Source organism: Etheostoma spectabile, chromosome 1 (assembly GCF_008692095.1).
Source record: "Etheostoma spectabile isolate EspeVRDwgs_2016 chromosome 1, UIUC_Espe_1.0, whole genome shotgun sequence".
NCBI classification, from domain to species: domain Eukaryota; kingdom Metazoa; phylum Chordata; class Actinopteri; order Perciformes; family Percidae; genus Etheostoma; species Etheostoma spectabile.
In genome coordinates, this window is record NC_045733.1 from 7,860,795 (window position 1) to 7,880,473 (window position 19,679).

A 19,679-nucleotide genomic window follows, 5' to 3' on the forward strand; every position below is an offset into this window, starting at 1 on the left:
ATTGTTTAATGCTGTTGACAGCGGGGACTGACTTTAAAAACACTCGCTGTAGTGTGTTAAGCGACTGTGGAGGGTGGAAAAACACATTTAACAGTTTATAAACTTAACAATCTATGGCATGGTCTGGGAAAAGGCCCGCCCTAAAACTGAATACAATGAATTTATAGTTAAATAGGGAAACAATTCTGGTGTGATAATAATAATAATAATAATAAATAATAATAATAATAATAATAATAATTAATAATAATGAATAAGTCATGCATGTAGATAACAACAGAGCTTACACACATCATTTAACATGTGTCAGCATCACAGACAACAGAAAGGTTTGAATCTTTCTTGACACATTTCAGGACATCTAATATTGTCTGTACATTTGGAGGACGAAGATTTTTGCAAGCAAATGTAAACTGGTTAAGTCACATTTAGACTGTCTGAAAGATGTACTTGTTAATGCCACAGATAGAGCCGATCAGTGTCATCAAGAAAAAAATGTCAGAACAAGAATGGATTATTTACTGTAGGCTTTCCAGAGTTCTCTCTGCGCTTTTAGTCATGGATTGATTTATTATGTAATTTAAAAACTTAAAGTAAAAATCAATATTCATGTGAGCTTTTCACAATTGATTGTGCAGGTTGTTGACAATTTAAAGCTTTGGGGGCAATTAAGATTTATTAACAAGAGCTTGGGGAGTCTGTTTACAGTTAAAAATAACCAGGATCTGTGTCAGGGAAGTTTTTTTAGTTGATCAAAGTTATTTAAGATTTGGTTCAGCAGAGGTATCCCTTGGGAGAAGTACATCTCTGCCGGCCAGCAGAAACACTCACTCTGTTGTTGAGGCAATGAGGGGGCAAAGGTTTAACCATGTATGGGTGAAATGGTAGTCTGGTCATTTATTGGCTAGCTGACATTCATGGGGATCTTAAAAAACACAGTTATCTGGAGGAGAACAAGATCTCCTTTCCTCTCCTCTCCTCACCTCTCCTCTCCTCTCACAGCTAGAGAGGCCCACCAAGCAGATGAGGGAGGCCGAACAAAGACTCAAAGCCATTCCTCAGTTCTGTTTCCCAGATGCAAAAGACTGGAGTCCTGTGTCAGAGTACACCAGGTATGGCTGACAATCTGCCTAATTCAGTGTCACATTCATTATAACTAACTGATCTATTACGTAAATGTGTACTCCAGTGATGTAGCATTGAACTTCTGACTTTTAGCCCGGGGAATTAACCCATAAAGCAACTCAGTAGTGTCTTTTGTGAAATTTTCTACATTTGTATGTGCCTTGTGTCAATTCTCATGTGTATACATTTGTTTTTTGCCACAGTGAGACCTTCTCCTTCATGTTGACTGGAGAGGATGGCAGCAGGAGGTTTGGGTACTGCAGACGCCTGCTGGTAAGCCACCATTTAACCCCATATATCCTCGTCACCCTTTTTACACCCTGCTGTGCCCTGTTTGTTGGGACAGACCTTTTGTGACCTGATGTGTTACATGACCATCTACTAGGGCAACAGGAAACAACATAAAAAAGAAAAAGAAAACTGTGCTTATGACCGAATTGGTGAAAAAAAAGTATATACAAAAATGCAAAAAAAGGCACTCCTCAAGTTCCTTTACCTCTTCCAAAACCTGCCTATATTTATACCTAAGGCATTCCTCAAGCAACTAGATTCAATTATCTTACATATGTCTGGGAATTTAAAGTTCATCGTATTTCTAAAAAGCATATAACTAAGCCCGAATCTGTGGGAGGCCTGAGCTTGCCTGTTTTAAGGCGCTACTACTGAGTTGCAAACGCTAGAGCACTAATCTATTGGTGAGACCCATACCATGGTAACAATACTGCTTCTACCCCACTATGGCTTGCCATTGAGCAGGATATTCCCAAAAGCTCTCTACCTGCTCTTCTCTTCTCATCAACCAAACCTCTTACAACCATATCAGGAACTTTATGGTAAAAAGCTCTTTAAGAATCTGGTATCAAATAAGGAAATCATTTCACTTGCCTGAAAGCTCTATTGCCATGCCTGTTCTCTAAAATCATGCCTTCCCCCCTCACTCACTGATACTGTTTTTGAGATCTGGAAAAATAGAGGCATTGTCATTGTAGCAGACCTATATATCAATAACACTTTTGCAACTCTCCCACATACACACTTTTTTCGTTACCTCCAGATTAGAAATTACAACTGGACAAATTGACTACATTTTGAATCAATGCCAGCCCCCATTGAACTTTAATGTCTAACGAATCAACCTCCTGAATCCAAAAAATGTGTCTCTCAATTTGTTGACCTATTTACAGCATTTAACCAAACTCCCACACAGAATTTAAAGAAAGCATGGGAATAGGATCTAGATGACAACAGGTTTTCTTATCTGAAAGACATTCACAAATCTTCTATACATTCTAGACACCAGATAATTCAATTTAAAGTGCTCCATAGACTTCACTCCTCCTGTACTAAACTACATGCTTCCTATCCTTCTGTTTCCCCGACCTGTCCAAAATGAAAGTCTGCAGAGGGCACCCTGGGTCACATCTTTTGGTCCTGCCCTAAGCTTAACAGATACTGGTCAGACATCTCTACCTGCCTCTCCAATGTTTGTTGCTGTGATATTGTACTAGACCGTATACTGCGGTTCTCGGCAGGACCAGTCATCTTAAAATGTTGCACCACCTACATTGTAAAACTGTTCAATTACCATGATTATTGTCAAACGGAATATTTAAACATTGTGGAAAAGTGAGGATGTTCCCTCTTGGCCTGGCTAGCAGAGATATTCAACTTACTTCAACTTTATGGTGAAATTACGTTACAATGTCTCTCTCAACTCTGCAACCTTTGACAAAACTACTTATTTGTTAGTCTATTGTTGGGTAGGTTACTGTGCTGTGTTCTGCTGTGCTTTTTTCTTATTGGTTAAACAGAAAAGCTATACATAGAATATATACAAAAAGTGGTATAATAATAAATATTTTGTATTTTATATAATCACTTATGTATCTTAAAATGAACAAAATGAAATCCAGTAGCTATATACTATTTAATTAGTGCTAATCGCTCAAACATTTGGTTATAAAGTGGATAAGTATATATTAATTTATGATAAAAACATAGTTAGGATTGATTCATTGAATTTATTGAGTTTCTCAGGCCAAACAAAGAGAAACCATGAAAAACCCTAACTTTGTCATTGTGGAGCATATCCTCTTCATAATAAGGCCACATGATGTTTTTTTGTTGTTGAGCTTCCCATTTAGCTTGCGGGTAGAGAGCATGACAGTGTGTGTTTCTGGGACTGTGGTGGGGATTTTGTTTGCCGTTTGGTATTTCTGAATATGTTTACAGTATGATAGTGTCTCAGAGGTTTACTGGGGGTGTCTTAACCACTGTATAGCATATGTATATGTGATCGATGACATCTGGTGAGTTTGATGAACAGGCAACAATATTTTTGAACTTGATCTGCTCCCTTGATCTGAGATTCATCTTGATAGAAGCAAATTTTAATGAAGGAAGAGGAAGAGGTGAGCTGCTGCTCTCCTTCAGTAACTTTGTTTCCTCCCTGCTGTCTGACCAGCCGTTGGCAGTAACCGAGCATTCCTGAGGACTTGAATCAAGCTCCACATAGTTGATTTAATCATCCATTTGGAAAGCGGAGGAGAAACAAGAGGAGAAAATTGTATACCTAATATGGACAAGTGGATTGGCGGTTCTTGAGTGCTTGTGTTCATTTGTGTCAGTGTGTTTGAGTGTCTGGGGTCTTGAAGCACGTAATGGTCTATGAGTGTACAGAGGAAGGTAGATACGATCAGCAGGAGCAGATAAACCACCTGTGTTTAGGAAGTTTGAATCCACATAAAAGTCTTTTACCTCAGATCACAGCTCAGATTTAAAGACTGTACCTACAGTATATAAACAACTTACCTCCATATGATATTATCATGGTCTACTGTACAGGTCATGGTTGTATTATCATGCTTTGACACTTTATGTATTTAGTTACTGTATAAATTAAATTATACACATTTGATTTAAAAATAACCCTTTTCTTTTTGTCTGCTTTGTCTGCAAACTTTACAAGGTTACTTCAAGTCAACTTCAAGTTCACTAAACTCGTCACAGGGAGAATTATTCATATTATAATGTCTTTTGCGGCTCTGGAGAAGCTTTGTAATGCCTAAAACCTTAAAAAGAGACATTCATCTGTCTCTTTTAAGGTTTAAGCCTAAAACTTCATGGCAGTACAATGTGATATTGCTGGACTACCCTTTTGAATGTGTTTGTAGTCAGTTTTCAGAACATCTGTGAATGTGTCTCTTAATCAAGTCTAATAAATTCAATGTCAAATGAGTCTCTTTTGCTTTCTCTTACAGCCAACTGGGAAAGGACCTCGCCTTCCAGAGGTGTACTGTGTCATCAGCAGACTGGGCTGTTTTGACTTGTTCTCCACAGTGAGTTCACCCTTTCCCATGCACACAACTCAAACTAACACGTGTACCGTAGACAGTCAGCTACAGTACGCTGACTGTGTGTGGTGTTGTATCTGTGGTTAACCCGTCTCACAAGTAAGTAAATGACTTTCAGCAGACCTTCTGCTAAACGCCTAATCATTGGTAAACCATATTTTAGTCTTTTTTTACTTTAATTTACTTATCCTGGGTGGGCAAAGCAGAGAAAGGGGAGGTAATTTTGCCACTTATGACCTCATAAGGGGCAGATCGGCCCATCTGAGCTTTAATTTTCTCAAAGGCAGAGCAGGATACCTTGGGCTCGGTTTACACCTATTGTCATTTGTAGCCACTGGGGGACCATAGGCAGGCTGGGGGAACTCCAATTAATGTTAAAAAACCTCATAAAGTTCATGCCATGGGACCTTTAATTCAAAGTAAATAAGTCCAGACCGTTGAAGCAAAGTGTCTGCTATATGACATTAAAATACAAGTTACAAAAAATATGAGTGCAAATATGCTCTGTTTTCATTGTTTAATAATAATAACAGAGCTGTGATAAAAGGCTATATAAAGGTTTGGCAAAACATGAACAATCTGTATTGTATTAGTACTTGAGTTAAAGCAGACTAGCTCTGCCATTTAGATGACTTTTAGCATTTAATTTGCGAACAAAGTGTTTACCAGCAACAGTGTTTGTCTAGTTTTGTATCATGTTATATTTTAAGGTGTTCAACAGATGCAAGAGTGAAAGATAATCCCTCAAATAATATAATTTAATAACAGTACACCAGTAAACCGGAGCCAAAAATGGAATCTAAGTGCTTTCATGGTCAATGAGAAAGGAGGCTAGTGTTTGATTTCAGACGGAGTTGTGTGGGACGGACAGACAGACAGACAGACAGACAGACAGACAGACAGACAGACAGACAGAGAAATGTAGAGGATGTGAGGTGATATCATATGATCTTGAAAACAATCAACTTTCCAGACAGCAGGCAGCTTGGGCCAAAACAGGCACACTGGGTGGAAATTTCCAATCACACAGGCATGGAAAGAAATTAATTTGCCATTTTTCAAAACAGAAAATGAATACTGAGTTCCAGACAATTGCTTGTACTCAAACATGTAGCAATATTTTTCCACAAATTGTCGTCATCGTCAATAAATTTGATGACTGTGTACTTTTTTTTGTCTTACTTGGCTATTCATTCAAAATGGATAAAAGCCTTAGTCCCTTTCAAATTAACAGGTTTCCAGAAACTTTGTGGTTGAAAAATGTTGAGGAAGCTGTGCTCTGTGCTCCCATGTTCAGATCCTGGATGAGGTAGAGCGGCGGCGAGGCGTCTCAGCAGCCTTGGTCTACCCCTTCATGAGGAGTCTAATGGAGTCGCCCTTCCCTGCACCAGGGAAGATTATCAAAGTAAAGACCTTTCTGCCCGGTGCAGGAAATGAGGTCAGAGCTACTACTTGTACTACTTTAATTGTGCCTATTAGCCCAAGTAATTTTCACATACAGTTGTGTAAAATCGTCGTAGCTAATTAGACCCACGAACTGTGATGTGAACTGAATTTCACATTTTTTGTGGTCATTAAGGTCATTGAGCTGAGGCGTCCCACCGATTCCAGACTGGAACATGTGCACTTTGACAGTCTGTTCAGTTGCCTCAGTGTACGGCAGGTGATACGAGTCTTTGCCTCGCTGCTGCTGGAGCGTCGAGTCATTTTTGTGGCTGATAAACTCAGGTAAGGCTCCAAGTTTGTTGTACTCCCTCAACGGTTCATGGTTCATCTCCATGTATCATCTCTCTAACATCATTTAAATGAAAAAAAAAACATTAGATTTTTATTTCACTGGGTTATATTTTCTTCTTGCATTGTGAGACATTTGGTCTGATACTTTTGCTTTCTTTGAGCCAAATTTTGTACATATTTTATTTTTTTGTAAAAATTTTGTTTTATGGTGATCCAAAACTGAAACATTTCTCATCCAAAAACTTTTAACACACTGCTAGCTTGTGTCCATAGGCTCATCCTGGCTGATGATGACAGAATTGTAACAACATTTCTACACACACAGACACACTCATTAGAAGCAAAATGCTGTGTTTTTTCTTCGCTGGGGCTTATCAGGTACACAACGTGTTGAACTGTTTGATTATAATGTAATGATTACTATCAGAGTCGAGCAACAGGTCAGTCAGTCAGCCAGCCAGGTAGCTGCCAGTTTGGATACCAGAAGTCAAGTGGGTCACACCAATAAGTCACTGCCAGAGGAGAAGCGGGTGAGGCTGATAAGATCATGCAAAGAGTCTCCAAGGACTCAGTGTCCCAATCTGTCCTCTTGTTACAGAAAATAGAGGGGTACTTTTAATGCATTGGAGGCAAGGGTGGAGTTGTAGGAGATTTGAGTGGAGAAGTAATCTCTCCATGTATCAAAGCCCAGTTTAAACAAACAATCAGTGGGAGCAGTGACTGCGAGGAGAAGGAATGCACTTCCTGTGTGTGACTCTACCCTGTGTGATCTGTGGCTAAACTGTCACTATTTGACTTATGATGCCATTTTCACTCCCTACATACTGAATGAGCTATGGCACTCTCTGTGTCCCTGGAGAAAATCATTTTACTGTTGCTCGCTATCAATAGGTTGAGTAAAATTCCATTTTTGCCGGTCCAGTGTACAAGCTTATACCGGTTTGATTTTAGTCAAAACCCTACATCAGCAACCTGTGTTGCTGGCCTTAACGTGCTAAATCTAACTTGGATTGCAAGCAGTGTTGTGCAGTAGAAGGGCTAAAGCGGCGTTACTAATTTAACTACCAAAAGTGATAACATCAAGGAGCCATTGGATGAGAATCAGGAGGCAACTCACGATACAATATTATCATGACATATGGTCCAAGACTGTGATGTTATAACTATACAGGCAATGTCGCAATTTTGTAAAATCTTCATCATTTATGATGTGATGCAATATGTGTCTCTGACAAAATAAACATTCTAAAGGGTTCAAATAACTACAGTATTTAAAATACATGATTCAGTCATTCAGTTCAATTCAATTTTATATATAGTATTAATTCATAACAAGAGTTATCTTAAAACACTTTACAGATAGAGTAGGTCTAGACCACACTCAATCAGTTACAAGGACCCAACAATTCTAGTAATTTCCCCAAGAGCAAGCAACAGTGCGACAGTGGCAAGGAAAAACTCCCTTTTAGGAAGAAACCTAAGACAGACCCAGACTAGTGGTAGGCGGTGTCTGTCATATAGTACATCGCTCACTGCATTTAGACATTTTTCATTTGCTACAAATTGCATTCATTCATGGTTTCCAGACTATGAATCCTAATGACTTTGGTGAGCCTTTGACTTTTCTTCTGTGTGTGTGTGTGTGTGTGTGTGTGTGTGTGTGTGTGTGTGTGTGTGTGTGTGTGTGTGTGTGTGTGGATTTAAATGTTCAAGCATGCATGCATACACACATCTCTTGTGTTTTGGTCATCAATGGAGTGACAGCATTAATGACTTCTATGATAAAAGGGCTGCTCCCTCTGGAGCTCCAGTACATAATCCATTCCCAAAATACCTTGTTGGCAGAACTTGATGTATGTTTCTTTGCCTTAAAATATAAGTACAATTCAAGCAGGAAGTGAGAGGAAAGCCATGTAAGGCAACAGTTTTTTGTTGGGTCTCTATTGCTTGTTTCTTTGGTGTGATACATTCCCTTAACTCCTGTAATATTACACTGAAACCTTTTGTTATTGTTTTTTTCTAGAGAGGCTGTTGCCTCTGCATGAAAGTCTACACAGACTTTTTTTAACTCATGTTGTCCTCAGGTCAAATTGATCAATTTTCCTAAATCAGTGTTCTTTTTAATTACCCAAAATAACATGACTAATTCCACACATCGCTCTTTGGCAAGAACAAATCTCTACTTTCATTAATTTTGGGGTGTCTTATTCAATTTTATAGCATTTGCAGAAAAAACATTGAAGTGTTTTTTAAATAGTATTGAGTAAAAGTTGACATATTCCAGTCTGTGATTATCCATCAACATCCATTCTTTTAATTTAGTCTAAATAATTCCTAATTTCTGTTTTTTTAACTCAAACATTAGGTTTAATTTCCTATAAATGAGCTTTATTGAGCATAAATTCCAAAAATGAAGTTAATAGTGTTGAAAATGTCAAAAAACTAACAAACATCGGAAACAAGTGTCAAAGCGTTGAAAAAAGGGACAAAAACGTAAGAAAAAGTTAAAAACATTGATAAAAAGCATCAACAAAAGTGTTGATTTTCACTGGAAGACAACACAAGGGTTAAGTGATCACTCATCATCTGGTGTCTTTAATAAGATAAATTCATCATCAACTATATCACTCTGCACGTCCTTATAACTCAGTGAACTTGCACATGCTGAATGAGTTTTGTCTTTGCTGCAGACTTATGTAAACAGCCTCTGTTAGTCCTCAGGCTAGAGCTGAGGACGGTTACTAAATGGTATGTGCAAGTCTGGATTTATCTCTTGGCATGGCAGTGAAATACATTTACAGTCAAAGTGTTACTGCATATTGGATTCAAATGATTTTCCCCGATTTGATTCCATTGTGAAGATGATTTAATCCCATGGTTCCACCGTCTTCCCTGCTTTATTGTAAGTAAGTGAATTGCACACTCAAGCTGAAAGTATGACATCATATTTGATTTCAGAGATGTCCTATTACAGGAAGTAGATGCCTCATAAGGATGAAGGTAGCAGAGACGAAGAGTAAGAAATATAGATTAGAGAGGTCTATGTTTGAGGGCGCGAAATGGGAAGAATAGAAGAGTAGTGGGTTGTGTTGGCACAGTGGATATGACACCTTCCTTTGGTGTCGGAGATCTGTGTTCAACTCCCACTGCAAGACATCAACCAATGTGTCCCTGATCAAGATACTTAACCCTTAGTTGCTCCAGAGGCGTGTGGCCTCTGATCTATTGTAAGTAGCTTTGGATAAAAACGCTAGCTAAATGACAGCCTAGAAGGCAGGAGGAGTGCATGCAAAAAGCTTGGGTTTCTGCATGCACTCTATTTTCCCCATAATGCCGTTGAATTTGATCTCCTTCTGTGGCAGTGGCTAAAAGCTGTATTCAAACTGCTTGATAAAAAGTAACTATCCAATCCATGTTGAGTTTGTGGTGTCCTTTTTTAGTTTTTGAAATAATACAGCAGTCTGAAAGTGAGTTGGAGGTCTGTAGAACACCAACACATTTCACAGCTGCAGTTTTATGATCAATGGTGTCTGCAATCCTCAGACAGGTAGAATCATTACCATTACTGCTGGCATTTTTCTAATCAACGAGTATGGCAGCATACCTACAAATGTAGTCCTCTGGTATTCTCTAACACTTTCTGTAACATGCTCTGTACAGCTGGCACCAATCCAAAACCGCTTTTAATAACTTAACCAGTTTCCCATGTGGTATTTAACTCAGAGGAAGAGTGAAATCCACACACTGTAAACATGTGAAATGTTTCTGTTTTTCAAAAAGTCGAGAAAGACTTGGCCATTGCCAGAGTCTGACCAGCTGATTTTTACATCAGTGTCGTTCTTGTGAATGTTTACACCCACGCGAAGACACTCATATACACAAACACCTGCACAAATTAATCTGCTCTCTTGACAGCGCTGATCAAACTCAGACGTTACTGTGGTTTAAATGAGAACATGTATAGAGTTTCCAACCGGAAAGCCATTTCTCATTGTAAAATGGCTTATGATGTTGCCTTCTGTGAAGCCGGAGAGCCAGGACCAAGAGCCAGTGGCTGGAGATCCTTCCTGAAGGAAAACCTTTTGGGGACTAAGGGAGCAGGGAACATTCTGCTAGCGGATAAAAATACACCCTGTGCAGCTTATCATAGGCATCCTATAGGACTATAGAGTATGTACTCTGCTGCGTCTTTATTTGATTTCTACTGTATGCTTTATCCTGGAAGATCTTTAACATTGAAGAATGATTTTGCAGAGCTTTACAGAACAGCTGGTATCTGACAGCTGTGGTTCAGTCTAGTCCTCTTTGTCCTCTGTCTATGGAATCATTCTTAGCCATGCCAGGACTGGTAGATATAGTGCAGTGCTTTAGTAGAGGTGTGAAGCATGTGGTGATACAGGCTTTTGTCTCCCTCTCAACCTCTCTCTGTCTCGGACACTGAAATTTTCCCTCATTCTCTGGGCTTCACAGACTAAGCCGCTGGATCCCATGTTTCCTGGAGTGTGTGTGCCAGTTCAGCCTCACACACACTAAACCAGACCTGGCAAACCTACGAGAGCTAATATGTCAGGATTAGCTCCCAAACCTCAACACACAACAGCTCTGCACCTCTGAGGAACTGGTTCTTCTCTCTTTTTCTGAAAGTGGAATTATAAAATTATGTAACTTTTAAGTGTGGAATCAAATTGAAATGACTCAAATTATTCGTTTATATCTTGGTTTATGCTTGCAAAGTGTACTTTTTACAAGTAAGATTTTAGTGTTAAACATTCTCACAAACCTTGTATCAAATGGGTATGTCGAATCTTCTTTTCCAACCAATCTACATATGTTGTTGCTTAAGAATCAGTCAAAATCAACTGTGCTCTTTTGGGGCTTATTGCACCCTGAAAAGTGAATAAAAACTCAATAAAAGGCAAACATGGAATTGCATTGTACCCTCCTCTTGTAGGTATATGAGAGCAACAAAATAACTCCATAAATCCATTCTAGCAGCTCTGTGAGGCTGCACTTAGGCACAGCTGTGCTTTGAGTCAAATGCTAACTTCAGCATTATTGCCATCTTAGTTTAACATGTCAGCATGCAAACATTTGCTACATGAAAAAAGTAAAGCTGAGTGTGATGAGAACGTCACTAGTTTGCAGGTATTTTGTTATAAATCAAGGTATTGAACAACATTTTATGGCAATCCATCCAGTAGTTGCTAAAATATTTTCGTTTGGACCAAAGTAGTGGACCGAACGACCAATTAACAGACAGACACTTCCATTCCTAGAGCTATTCCTATTGCATGGCTAAAAAAACACCTTACAACATAATCCAATCTGATACATCCACATTGCAACATATGTACCTATCTACAGTAGATAATCAAACCCAAAACCATAAAGCATCATCAAATTCAGGAGAGAACAGGGTTTGTCTAAAATGTCCCTCTGCTGACGCTGTCTAATGGAAAATCTTTCATTCAGGAAGTTTCATTTTTTGTTACTTATTTACTATTTTCACCTGTAAGTCAAAGAGGAAACCAGAGACATTTTTCTTCTTCTTTTGTTTTGACCCATATGTGGTCTGGATCTTATCAGAATGTCCCTCTCCCTTTTTTAGTGTTGAGTGGCTACCTCTGGTAGTGCAGATGTTTTCATTGCAAGTACATCTTCTCTCAAGAGTGTGTGGTTGGGGAATGAGTGTAATTGATCCTTTTGGTGTCAGTGGTGTGTAGGGCCGTGTGTAGCCTGTGGCAAAGGTTTTCTGAGATCTGTGCCCCATCACTCCCTGTTGGAACTCGTCAAACCCAGGAGACGGGATCTGTTAGGAATTATCAAGCCCTCCTCAGGCAAATGGAAATCAGACCGGCCAAAGAAAAGCTGCTAGTGCTTCGTGGTATGAATGATCTGGAAAAGGCCTTAAAAGACTGAACGCTGTGGTTATTGTAGCCTTTGGGTTTTCACTGGTGTAATTCTATTTAACCCTGTCAAGAAAACATATTTTAATCTTAGCAATTTGACTCATGGGAAGTTAAGATGAAAAGGCCCGTGGCAAACATGTTGCCTGAATGAATGGAGTGGAAAAGTTTGTAGGAGTTTTGTCAATTATCTAAGCACATTGATTAGGGTACTTATCTATGTTCTCTGTATGTTCTCTGTAAGCTGAAACTCAGTGTGAATGAGGTCACATAAAAGGGAGTAATTTATGTTTACTGGGATGTTCTGTCGGCTGTTGATGACAGCGACCACAGAAAACATTCCTCATTAAAAGTGTATATATCTCAAGTGGTGTGTGTTTGGTGACCATGTTTGATGTTTGACCCTGGTCTTGTTCTTGATCCATACTGACTTAATGCCCTACTGTGTGTTTTTGTGTGTATGTGTGTGTGTGTTTGTGTGCGTGATTGGGCCCACAGTTTATTTTCACTCCCTTTGTGTACATGGACTGGACAGTATGTAGAGGACAGAGGGGAGGAGGGTCAGCCACTGTCAACAAGCGACGGATCGTGAGAAAGACGGGCTGCTATTTGTGGTCTCCATTTCATACCACAGCTGTTGGAATTAAACCAAATTGGTGCTTTTTGGTATTGCGTCAACAAGCTTCCAGCTTAACTGTAGCAACATGTCAAAGTCACGCCAGCCTTGCAGACAGAGTACAGAAATGTCACAACAATGCTGTTGAAATGTGGAGTCTTTTAGAGAAATACTTGTGAATATTTAAAAACCCTGGTTGAATCCTGCTGTCCCTGAAATGTGCTGCAGGAAGAACAAAGTGTCAAAGCCAGAGTACATAAACTGTGATGTTACGCCTCATATAAAAGTAACTGTTTCAAAGAAATGAGGATCAAGTAGTCATGCAACCTGGAAGAAAGATTAATGATGGGACTGCACTATTTGTGCTCTTATAGTTCAGTGATTTGAACATTTTGAGGGATTTTACACTTTACAAACGTTCATGACTGCAGTAGGAGGTATTTTTAGGCAAATGTTGTGACCATGTAAACCACCACTCCCCTTTCAGTCTGGAAAAAAACTTTTTCATTATCTTGTGAAACATCTGCTCTGTTTTGACAATGTTCAGTTTAATCTGGTGGGGTCCCTGCAGGGCGTTGTTGTTGTGTGAGTGTGAAGGTGATTGATGGTGTGTTTCTTTTTTTTGTCTCCCATCATCAGTACCCTGTCCAGCTGCATGCATGCAGTGGTGGCGCTGCTTTACCCCTTCTCCTGGCAACACACCTTCATCCCTGTGCTGCCTGGGTCCATGTTGGATATTGTTTGCTGTCCCACTCCTTTCCTGGTGGGGCTGCTGTCTAGCTCTTTGCCCAAGCTCAAGGATTTGCCTGTGGAAGAGGTGAGTAAACCATTATCTGCAATTTCTCTGACCGGCTACCTCCGTGCACTTTCTTTTCTAGACTCTGAGTTTTACATTTCAGACCGATATCTCCTTCATTATGCAAAGGTCCCTGATTGTGCTGTTTCTCTCTTAGTTTTCATCTTTCTCTGATTAAAGCCTGTCTCTTGAGATAGTGGATTTTAGTGTATTGGCTGATGATAAATTACAACAAAATAGATTCAGAGTAACTTTATTATAAATTGGCCGACTGTTTGACCTCCTTTGGCTCTCGTCTAATTATATAAAGGAACCAGCCAGATCTTTTCCAAACAACGAAAAGGATTCAAAATTGTGGTCACATTTTTAGACAGTGCATGTGAGACCAGCGCAACAGAAAGTCATTGTTTTTTTGGTCACTTGGGGCAGTGGAACAAGTTTTAAATATTGACATATTATCACCTTATCGAGTTGACTTATGGAAATGCTAGGTAGAGCTGAGTAGATCTGCTGAGTTTGGTGATCATTTTCTCTTTACTTTTTTGTTTATCTGTCCAGTTCACTTGGTCCACTCAAATATTTGATCAATTGTTTGTATAAAAATATTGATTTAGGCAGCTTCAATTCAAAAAAGATAATTTTAAAGAGTCGACAAGGGTTTTGGGAGCTTTCTAACATTTATGACCCAAAAAAAGAATAAAAAAAAAAAAAAGGGTAGATTAAAGGTAAAAAAATTTGGTTTGATTGGTTTGTAAAACCAGATTTTTTTTAGAAACCAGAAATGTGCAAATCCAAAAAAAAATTCAAAAAAAGTTTGTAAACATTCCACAAACATGTACTGAAATCAAGTTCGTTCTGGGGGACCCTTTTAGAGCCCGTTTTCAGTGCAGCACCTGCCCAAAAATCCGGCCCCCTTCTTTTTTAAATTTTTTGGGTTCCCAAAAAATTTTTTCGGGGAAAAAAGCCCACTTTAGCTATCATAAAAATTTTTACACTTGTATAAGGGTTTTTTAGATTTTCTGCAGAAAAAAAAACCCTAGCACAACCCAAAACCCTGACCTTTTGTGGACTGGCAAAAATATCTACCCCTCGTTTTCGTCCCTCTTTCCCGTTTCCCGGTGCTCAGAAAAACCTTTTTAAAACAAACTTTAAAAAAATGTGGTGTTTTTTTTTGTGGGTGTGGGTTCTTTTAAAGGGATGGGGTTTTTTTTTTACACCTTTTGTTTTGGGGGAGAGCAAATGTAGGTTTTCCCCGGGGAGGTTGATAATAATGAAAATTTCTCTTTTTTTTTTTCTTAGGCCCCTTTAATGGGCACCTGGGGCTGACCTTTTTCCACAGGGTTTGTCATGAAAAAAACAAAAGCGAGCCCAAATAAAAATTTGGGATTTGCACTCGGATCTTCTTGGGGTTTTGGCCCCCAACCCCCCGCCAAAAAATTCAAAATTTCCTTTTACCAAATCCCGCATATTTCTTTTTTTTAAAAATAACTTCCCCTTTTCCCAAAAAAAAACATTGTTAAGCTTTCCCTTTTTCAGAAAAAAGGGATTGGGTTTTTTTCCAAAATTTCCCTCTAAACGGGAATTTAAAATTGATGCCTGGTAAACCGGGGTCTGTCATTTGCCTCAAACACAGGTTCCCCTCATTTTTATTTTAGCCCCAGACCCAATTTTAGCACTTTTTACTATAGATTCTCAACCCGGTCTCATGCTAGTTTGTAAAATGGTCACGTTATTTTGATTTATTTATTTGTGTACAGGTCATGTTAATGTTGTTTATTTCATGTAATGGTCACAGTTTTCAAACGTGCGACAGCAACGGAACGGTTGTTGTTAGGAAGAGAATAACTCGGAAAGGAACTGAATGTGATCCTCGATGTCCGGGGGGGAAAGTCCTGTGTTGTTTGACCCATCCACCAACCCAACCCATGTCCCTGTGCTGATTTTCAGCTTTCCAATGCTACTCGCTACCGTAATCCTCCTTTGATCATAAATTGAAATAAAAATTGAAAAAATTGAAATAAAATAACTTCAAAATTCGTAATCAACACATGAAAAAAACTACATTTACGTGATATGTGCACAAATTAATAGATTTTATAACGTGACAAACTGCCATGAGACTGGACTGGGATTCTTCAAGACAAGAAATAACTTCAAGAATGGGAACATATTCAATTTTTAATGACACCTGTGTTGCTTTCTATTTGTTAAATTTTCCAATGGCAGTCCAGAATGTTTTGTTACACCATAATAAAAAGTGCAATTTCAATGCACTTGCATTGAAATTGCTCTGCTTAAAGTAAATAATATGGCCTAATTTACTTTACACTTGCTTTTTGATTATTACAAGTACTAATGCAAAATGATCATCTTAAAATAGAAAATATACTGTCATACTGTGTTTTGAAGAGGATTGTTTTTTTTCTGTCTTGACTGTTTTTATTTGAACTTGGTCTTGACTTGGTCTAGTAAAAGTAGCAAAAAGTCAGCAAACTGTCTTTGTAATGTATGTAAGCAGCAATATCTATCTAGATTTTTAACTAAAGTTAGCAAACATTAGCCATCATAAGTTACTGGTCATACCAGACCATGTAAAGCTGAAGCGGCAAAACCTCTAAATGTATTGAGCTGAGTAAGTGTGCTTTTTTTTGCTTATGAATTGAAGTTTAGATTTGTTGAAGGAAGAGAGTGTTTTTTTTTCTTGGAAACATTACAAGGTCTCGCTTTAAACAGGGTTGTAAAACATGCGGTTCTCTGTTGTAAGTCTGGGCCTTTGAAACTGATTCTCCAAACGTTGTTTATCACTGGTGACTGCAGTGTTTTTGGTTGTTTATAGATGGACGACGAGGCCTCGCTGTTGCCGCGGAAACTTCAGGCAGCTCTTGAGCAAGCGCTGGAGCAGAGGAATGACATCATCAGTCAGGACTCTGACAGCGAGTCAGACGAAGGTGAATAAGTGACATTTCAACCCTTCCTACTAAGACAAATTAAAATGTAAAATTAAAGCCAGAACATGTTCAGTCCAAGTCTCTGTGAAACTCTGACGTCTCTCTTCTCGTGACAGTGAATCATAAAGTCGAGCTGACTGGTGCCAATTTACACTTACTTTTTATGCGTTCCACAGAGGGTAATTATTTAGTAAGTTTTTAATAAGTTTAATAAATAAATTAGTAATAAATTTAATAAGTAGGACAGTGGCAAAACAACATCAATGAGTTGCACAATTGTGAATAGAAAAGTAGCAGTAATGCACACTACATATTGTTTTTTTCTTTCTTTTGAAATGCCATTGGTGAATACTTGTGTTTTTGATTTTTGTGTGAAATCTGCTTCACTTTGTACATCTCCCATATGGTCCAGTGGTTAGTATTCTTTCTTTTTGCCCATGTGGTCCGGGGTCAACTCCCGGTATGGGAATCAAATTTCCTTAAGGTTTAACCCCCAGTGGAAATTATGATAGATTGAATTGTAGAGCAAGAGTTATACATTGCTTCATTGAGCAAGTAATCAGATAAGGATGGACAATTATTAAAAAAAACTGATCTTACTCATTTGAAGGCTTGCACACTATTTCCTATCGCTACAATTATGAGGAAGAGAGTCTCACAGGAATGACTTTGTGTCCCTGCTTTCCACATTATTCTCTGAAATAAAACCTACAGGTAACACTGTGTCTGTGATTGTGTTACATATGCCTCGTGTCAATCACAAACTATTCTCACTAATGTGCAAACCAAAGCTTGTGGAACCTACAGTTTGTTAAATTAAATGGATGTTAAAGCTTGACTTTACTTGCCACTATCCACCACCACAATACCTTGTAATATATTCAGACCATGTGCCCGGCCTACGAGCTGGCCATGACACCTAACCTTTACTCTACAAAACATCTAGTAAGAGAGGAAACAGCAACAATAATGTAAGACAGCAAGGGAAGGCAGAAAATAAGAAAAATACCCACTCATGTTGAAATTATTATTTAATGACTCCTAAATGAAACTTTTCTGGAGCCATGAATGTCTGTGCCTCTGTAGGCTCACTCAGATATTCCAATAACTTTCTTATAGCTAAATACATTTGACAACACCAGTTTAAGAGGAAATGAAAAAATAAAGAGGCAACCGCATTATTTTTATTTCTCATTTTGTGGTTAATTTTGGCTAAATTTAGGAAGCATACGAATGCATGTATTCTACTTAAATTTGACCTTGACTGCTACTTTAAGAACTATCTGACTATTTCTTGGAAAATGTCAACATGCTAAACTGTGCGTGGCATGTCTGTTTAATGACTTTATTATCAATAACTAAACTAAGTACTGTGATTAAACCCTTTTCCTTTGTGTCTTCAGAGTACAACTCCTTGAACAGCCTGGTGTCAGAGGCCTTCATCCGCTTTTTCCTGGAGACCATCGGCCATTATTCCCTGTTTATCACTCAGAATGAGCGTGGAGAGCGCATTTTCCAAAGAGAAGCCTTCCGCAAGTCTGTGGCGTCTAAAAGCATTCGTCGTTTCCTGGGTGTCTTCATGGAGTCTCAGATGTTTGCGGGGTTCATTCAGGATCGGGAGCTGAGGAAGACACGGGCTAAAGGTAAAGAGGTCTCCCCCCCTTCAATGTCTGTACACATTTCTCTGAAGTTTCCCACCCCTGTACTAACCATAATACCAAATGTGCAGGAGAGGTCCCTGCAGCAATACTGATCTCTAGTGGCTGAAAGTTATCATCAGCATGGTTTCTCCCCACATTACTGTTCTCCTTGGCAGACAAAAATAATTGTAACTTCCTGAAGTACTGAGTTGTTTCTTCTTTTTTAATCTCTTGTCTTGGTCTGCTGTCAGGTCTGTTTGAGCAGAGGGTGGACCAGTATCTGGAGGAGCTGCCAGACACAGAGCAAAGTGGAGTCAACAAATTTCTGAAAGGCCTTGGTAAGTCCTGCAGCAAACACACAAGGCTAGACTCTTTAAATAATCAGGCTGCTCCAATACTTCCTCTCACACTATTAGATTAGACTAAACACAACTTGTTATCTTGCAGGAGGGAGCTACACACCAATTTCAATTGCTGATTATTATTGTATCTAACATCTGTCAATAGCTCATTAAAAGGTCATAAATGTGTTTAGCTTGTTGTCACTGCACTTTGTTTTTTAAGCTTCACTGTGCAGATTGGTGTTTGTACAGAATTTGACACTAGAATGCTGTTTTCACATTCATCTGCCAGAGGGGGAAAGTTTATCTGTGCTCACCTGAAATCTCCGTTTTAATCGTGTAATGCTACATACAAGCAGGATTTTGAATTTAATCATAATAGTAGGAGTAGTAATAATAATAATAATAATAATAATGATAATAGTACATTTGATTTAAACAGCACATTTCAAAGTCATCAAAGATGATTTACATAGTACAATACAAATAAAAACAGGCAGATTAATAACATTTTAATGAACAAAGACAATTTTGTGTATTCATCCAGATTATTTTCTGTCTTTGAACATGTCTGGATGGGATGTTTAAATATTTTATCACAAAACCACACCCCTTAGCAGATGTTCTCTACACAGACTGCAGATGGGCGAATAGTGATTAAATAAGACAAAACCAGACCAAAAAACCCAACATAATCTCAGCCTTGTTTAATTCCTTTATACTGTTTAATAACCTGAATTAAACTGAACAGATATCAATGCATTTTAGATAATTTAACGTTTTTGTTTTTAACTGTTTTCAGGAAGTAAAATGAAGTTTCTCCACAAAAAAAACTGAGTGGAATTCCTCCTCCTGTTTTTAATCCTACAACAAACTGAAGACCTGATGTCTCAAGTCTCTGCATTATGAGGACTCTCACCTTTTCTTTTGTCAGTGTTTCTTTTTTTAAATGTAAACATGTACATATTATGTCACTGTAAGCTGGCTGTGATACTCTTCAGTGTATGTTTATATAGTACCTTATGAGATAGCAATAGATGGACGGTACACAGCGAGTAGAGTAACCACTGATGTTCAGGTGTGCCTGTGAAGAGTGTTATCAGAATGTGTGAGTGTATGTGTCCTGACATGGGCAACAATGTACAGTTTGTTATGTTTCCATTTTGCATTATTTCACCACAGTGTTGTCCTCTGTTTAAGGAGTGTAAACCCTATTC

General features: G+C 38.5%; 1 protein-coding gene across 1 annotated transcript in view; it reads left to right on the forward strand.

Moving 5' to 3' along the window:
- dennd2b (DENN domain containing 2B) overlaps nt 1-19,679 on the forward strand; it is a 45,917-nt gene extending 26,238 nt beyond the window's left edge. Inside the window, exons 10-19 of the mRNA XM_032519933.1 lie at nt 1,003-1,112; nt 1,329-1,398; nt 4,386-4,463; nt 5,776-5,916; nt 6,058-6,206; nt 13,377-13,554; nt 16,370-16,481; nt 17,885-18,124; nt 18,373-18,459; nt 19,265-19,679. Of these exons, the coding sequence (XP_032375824.1) occupies nt 1,003-1,112; nt 1,329-1,398; nt 4,386-4,463; nt 5,776-5,916; nt 6,058-6,206; nt 13,377-13,554; nt 16,370-16,481; nt 17,885-18,124; nt 18,373-18,459; nt 19,265-19,299 (1,200 nt within the window). The 3' untranslated portion in view covers nt 19,300-19,679. The remainder of the gene's footprint in view (nt 1-1,002; nt 1,113-1,328; nt 1,399-4,385; nt 4,464-5,775; nt 5,917-6,057; nt 6,207-13,376; nt 13,555-16,369; nt 16,482-17,884; nt 18,125-18,372; nt 18,460-19,264) is intronic.